At 35.8% G+C, this 6000-nt stretch overlaps 1 protein-coding gene across 1 annotated transcript in view; it reads left to right on the forward strand.

Moving 5' to 3' along the window:
* The window catches only part of ADAMTS20 (ADAM metallopeptidase with thrombospondin type 1 motif 20), an 86786-nt gene extending 81002 nt beyond the window's left edge, over positions 1-5784 (forward strand). The window contains exons 37-39 of the mRNA XM_053942672.1: positions 521-612; positions 3310-3414; positions 4056-5784. Coding sequence (XP_053798647.1) covers positions 521-612; positions 3310-3414; positions 4056-4145 — 287 coding nt within the window. The 3' untranslated portion in view covers positions 4146-5784. The remainder of the gene's footprint in view (positions 1-520; positions 613-3309; positions 3415-4055) is intronic.
* The last annotated feature ends 216 nt before the right edge of the window (positions 5785-6000 follow it).

The following is a 6000-nucleotide window of genomic DNA, read 5'->3' on the forward strand; positions in this document are numbered from 1 at the left end:
CTTGCCTTGTTAATTTATCCCTAGTGTTCAAGTGGCATGAATTTCACAGATTCATATCTTTTATGCGAACTACCTTCATTTTCTAAGATTTTGTTCCCATTATTTCATTTTATTTTTCTTGGCCTTTTTTTTCTTGTGGAAATCTTCATTTCTATGCTCTGCTTACTCCCTTCTCAGGCCTTGGCAGACACTAAATAAATCTTGAGATCAGGGAATCTTACAGTGTTTTAAGCCCCTGCCTGAAGCTGGCAAGTTGGCCCAAGTCACTTAGTGCAGTGTTGAGGCACACATCCATCTTCCTCCTAACCCACTCATATGTCAGAGAGAAATCTGGCCTTGTAGGTTGGACTAGTGGTGCAATAACCAAAATTCAAACCATTGTTTCTCAAATCAAAACACACAACCTTCCTTTCCAAGGGAACAACAAATAAAAATGCAAACTCCCATGTTCACACTTCTCACTGTTTCCCCCTAAACTTCAAATGCAGCAGTTAGTGTTGAGTAATTTTCTGTTTTCTAGCCACAGATTTTCTTTTTGCTCAGACTATACTTGGGAGAGCAGTACCATTTGCTACAGCTGGAGATTGCTACAGTGCTGCCCGATGTCCACAGGTATTTATGATTTCTTACTCCCTTGAAATGTTTACATAAGAGGGGGGGAAAAAAGTGTGACTTGTTTAGATCTGTAAGGTTCTAAACCAATCTCCTATTCTGTGAGGTCACTGTACAACATTAATAAGTATTTTTTCCTTACTCTCTTCTCTCCTGTTCCATCATCCCCCCAACACAGTTTTTCCCTCAAATTGTTTACTACACCCTTTCCCTGTAGGCTCCATGTATGTGTTTCCAGATTTCTGTGTGTTTCATGTACTGCTCTGCCTCCCTCTGGATTTGATGTATCCTTTGTTTCCCCTAATGCTTTCTCATTCTTTATTCTCCTCTAGTGACTTTTCTATCACCCTGCATAATTTTCCTTATCTTTTCTCTGTTTTTCTCCTGACACGTCTTCTCTGCTTCATGTCTTTGAAGACTACCAGAGGAAATAAATATTTTTTAACAGTTTACTTTAAAATTTCCACATGCACTGTTGTGCCTACATTAGTGTTCTAGCTGTACTAGGTGGTGCTTCTTAGATTAATCTCTATATTGCCCCAGTTTGCTGTTTGTTGTTTCACATCACAGAGTAGTTTGGAAAGACATTAACAGGATCCCTTTTGGATGAAGCTAAAGCTAACAATGAGCTTCAGAGGAAGGATCTTAATATACTCTAATGCTATTGAGGATTCAGTCCATGGCACTAGGGGAGAGTTAGTCCAAAATAAACCCCTGATTTGTGCACAGACTTGGGCTCTCTGGGCCAGTTTTTACTTTAAAAGTCTGCTTATACTGCATCATCCTTCTTGATAATGCAGACATAGCCCTAGTCTGACCTAGTCAACCTTTGCAGCCCATTGGCAGAAACAGGATTCCTTAGAAAACACTTCAGCTTATCTTACTGTATTAGACAGTTTAGGATGAGGTCAGCTGTCCTCTGGAAGTGAATTTCTTTTCACTGGTTATAAAGGAGATAGGACCAACTGGCTCACACTTGCTTGGAAGTGAATCCCCGTCGCCCATGTCTCCTGGTTGTCTAAACTTAAGACCAGCTGTGTGGGTAGACACAGCCAAGGGCAGATGGAGGCAATTTATGTGCAGTTTTCCTACAAATGAAGTGCTTAGGTTTGGCAGACTTAAACCTTGGCAAGGAAACTGTTGAAGTTCATTATAGTATTGGATGCCTTCAACCTGCAAGTCCTTTGGGTGCAGTATGATACAAATCTGTTTGCTGTGTGTAGCTTCTGTTGGGAGGTCATTCTGCTTACATGGCTTGGCACTGACACATTTATTTCCATCTATAAGTTCTGACTGAAGCTGGCACTTTTGATGCAGTCAAAAGGCTTCCATTCTTGTACTTTTAGTCCTTGAAATGTGTTCCTGGCCATGCATGTGCTGCATGATATGTCAGACAACTATTGAGCTGGCATTGTAATGGCATTTCTTACTCATTTTTGCAAAATGGTATCAGTGTGAAAGAAGTTACTCTGGGACTGTTAATTATGGAAATCATTCCACACCATTTATACGAATTTCCTCCTTCATTAAATTGAAATCTTCCACTTTGTGGATACTTGAAGAACAACCTATCCTATCTATATGAGTTTTATTATCTCATCCTGAATTACATGAAGGCTATAAGCACAGCATCTTTATATAGAAGTGCTCTCAAAATAAATCTGACACACTGAGCAATATAACTGAATTTTTGCAAAATAATTTAAGTGAATCATCATAATAAAAGCTATATATATATTTATATATGTATGACATTATTAAGCAATAAAACACAGAAGCTACCATTTGCAATAAAAATTACGAGGTCTGAATACAGAAATCCAGGCTTTCAGTGAGTAATGCAGAGGTGTGCAGTTTTCTGATTGTAGTGCTGCCTGAACTAATCATTAGGCTCTTTGTGGAGGTAGTACTTCTTTGTAGCATATTGCACTTCTCTGTGAATGCAATTTAATAATTTTCTGTTTCCCAGTTTGTTTACCAAGGTAGTGCAATTTGTTATTTTTAATATATTTCCTATTCTCATAGGAACTGACTGAAGCTAGTCTTCAAAGTCTGTATTTGTGTAGGCAAACGTTTTAGAATCAATAGCTTCTTTATCTGTTGTGAATGGTTTGTATTGCAAAACATTCCACTTAAAAGTATAGTTATATATTTTAACATCCTCTTATATTCATGTTCAATTGTGTTATTTGTTATACTGAAAAAGCAATGGAACATGATAAGATGATCTTGCTTAGACAGTGTGAAAACCTTGGAAAATTAGGTGTCCAAGAAGTGATTTGTCTTTACAGACAGCAGTATGTTTTGATCAAGTTATTTCCAAAAAATTCAGGAACTTAAAAAAAATAGTCTTTCATGAAAAACACCTTCATTCTTGCCTTTTGAAAGTCTGCACTTTTTGTAAATTAAAATTTCATTTGTAGAAAGGCAAAAATTATTTCACTTCTCTGATGTTAGTTTTGTCTTCATACTCAGATGCTACAAATCAGCTGAAGCACAATTGATGCTTATTGCAGAATAACTTGGTTTTGTGTTGTGAATATCCATAGAAAAGGTGTAATGCAGCATAACCAGCTCATATTTTGTACACACCTTTGAGTACTTCATATGTGCAAATATGCCAATGTAAAGTCTTTTAGTGTTTTGAACCGTTTATCAACTCTGTATGTTTTTTTACTTTTTTTTTTTTTTTCCTAGGGACAGTTCAGCATTAACTTGGCTGGTACAGGTCTGAGATTATCCAGTACAGTGAGGTGGATTGCTCAGGGCAACTATGCAACTGCTGACATACACAAATCCCACGTGAGTCAATGCTGTTTTGCTTTAACTGCTCTTATAGCTTGGACAAGAGGTACCAGTGTTGACTGTAGTGAAAGCTACAGTGATTTTTGCGAATCAGAAATAGCATTCAAGGTGTCCGACTCATTTAAGTCTTCTTCAGCAATGTTTAATCACACTTTCCAGTATCTAAGTCAGATCAGCACTCCCTATCTACCCTTCTCTTAACTGATTTTAAGAGGTTATTGTATTAATTTGGTTTATTGGAAGCTTTGAAGATGCTTTTAAAAAATACCCAAACACAACATCCAAACCTCCACATTTTGTTCAAGATCATTCTACTACAGATGATCCTTTTTGTTGCTTACTCCCAACTTTATTAGCATGGGAAACAAAAAGACCAGTTAAACAAGAACAGTAAGTGTGCATGGTTTAAGACAACATTGGATGGTAAGCCTGGGAATGGTGTAGAGCCTTGGGAACAAGGTGTAGAGTAGTAGTGATAAAGGTTCTCTGTTCCTATTTTGCTGACGCTGCTGTCTCTTGATTTAGTGTTTCTAGGTATGATTTGTCAAAAGGTCTGTTGTGTGCAAACCTTGAGAAACCTTTTGTGCAATTGTTCAATCACTTTTCTTGATTGACTCTTCTCTTTGTCTAATTCCCAGGATGGTACTAAAATATATGGAAGATGTGGAGGATTTTGTGGAAAATGTGTTCCTAACACAATTACTGGACTCCAACTTCAAATACAGTGAGAACTCTGATGTACTAAGAGCATCAAAGCAGAGACATTTGCCATTTAGGTTCAAATTGTAGGTGCTCTGTATATGTATATTGTAATTTTTTTCATGTCTGTAGTGCTCATTGCTGTAATGTTCACTAATAAGAATTCCTGTTTTCTTCAGGATTTGCTCAAGGTTGTATTATCTGTTTGTGGGCTAGCAAGTACATAAATCACAATCAGAAACCTTCAGGTTTTACAGGAGTAGCATTTATTCCAAGTACAGCATATATTAACGAGTAAATTGCACTAAGATTACTTCCATGGGTAACACTCTAAATTTTACCATAATTGTAATTCTTTACCTATAACTTACCAGTATAATTCTTCATGCAGTATTCAATAAAATTTATACTCTACTGATCTTTTTTGATAGATTGTGCTAAAATATAGAAAGGAAAGCTTTGCTGCTATATAGAGAGACAGGTGATTTCAATACTTCCAATTTTGTGCAAACTTGTAGGGATTATTTGTCAATAACTTACAGCTGAAAAGTACATAGCCGAAATGCTTGAGATAGTTTTATAGATCTGTGTAGTTCTCTGTCAGTGAAAGCATTTTTCCCCATCCCTTTCATTATATTCTTTGTGGTGCTCAAATCCTAGCAGAAATACTGAGAAGTGTGGTTTAACCTCTGTAGTCTCTGTAGCACATGTTAAACATCAGGTCTTAGGTTTGCTGTGGTTACAGAAAAAGAAAATACAGAAACAAATTGCTTCAAAACCTGATTTTAAATCACTGCCTCTCATCCAAGTATACTGTGAAAGCAGTGTATTCTGTTTACCATAGGATCTTGTGTATAATTGCACAAATATGTATTTGCTTAAACACTTTCCATATCCACCTTACTCCTTTACCCTGGCCAATGGCACATTAGTAAAGGCTGTAATGTGTGTCCTTCAAAGTCTGATTCAGCATCATTTTCAATAACCTTAGTGAAAAATCTGGACAGAAACAGCACCCACAGTGGTTTTGGTGTTCATCTTTGACTCAGTTTGGTTTTTCAATATCTGTAAATACAGTTCTAACACCTGCTATTTAAAGGAGAGTCACAAGGTTTAAAAAATTATCTAGCTCTATGATTTGTTGGATTGTATTACTTTACAGTCCAAACTGTAGAAATATATGCATATACAGATAATGTGTTTTAGGGCCAACTCTCAGGTATTCAGAATAAAATTTTCTATCTGCATAATAATGCAGATTATTGTAGCAGATAACTATAATGTAGCAGATAACTATACATGCTTTTTCTGACCATACACATTGTGTAAACCAAATATTTATTTTTGCATGCCAGTATAATTGGTAGATCAAGTGGCAGCTAGATCACATTTTTACCCACAAAAAGTTAGCCATGAATTAGCAATATTTATTAATTAAAAACAATACTGTACCACAGAAGTGTATACAGCTTCTTTTAAGATAACACATGTAGGTAATTATTTTGTGATCTCTGCATCAGAAATGTATTTTTGCACTATGTGCCTTATAATAGTTGTAAACATTAATAAGACTATAAAGCATTATTTTCCTAGAAGTGTTTACATTTGCAATTAAAGTCTTGTAATTTATAAAATATTTATATAATAAATATGCTTGTGTGAATTGTACCAGGATACTTTTGTTTGGGCTCTTTTTGGTATTGTACTCTAAGTACAAAATGTTGTAAAAACATTTCAGCTTCTTTAAGCTGAAATAAGATAATTTACAGAATAATTACATTCTTAATGCTTCTTTACAGTGGTATACATTGACTTGTACTGGAATAAATGGAGGTTAGAGTTACAGGAAAAATGTCAATAGAAGCAAATCCTGCTTCAGAGGGA

The sequence above is a fragment of the Vidua chalybeata genome, chromosome 5 (assembly GCF_026979565.1).
Source record: "Vidua chalybeata isolate OUT-0048 chromosome 5, bVidCha1 merged haplotype, whole genome shotgun sequence".
NCBI lineage: Eukaryota > Metazoa > Chordata > Aves > Passeriformes > Viduidae > Vidua > Vidua chalybeata.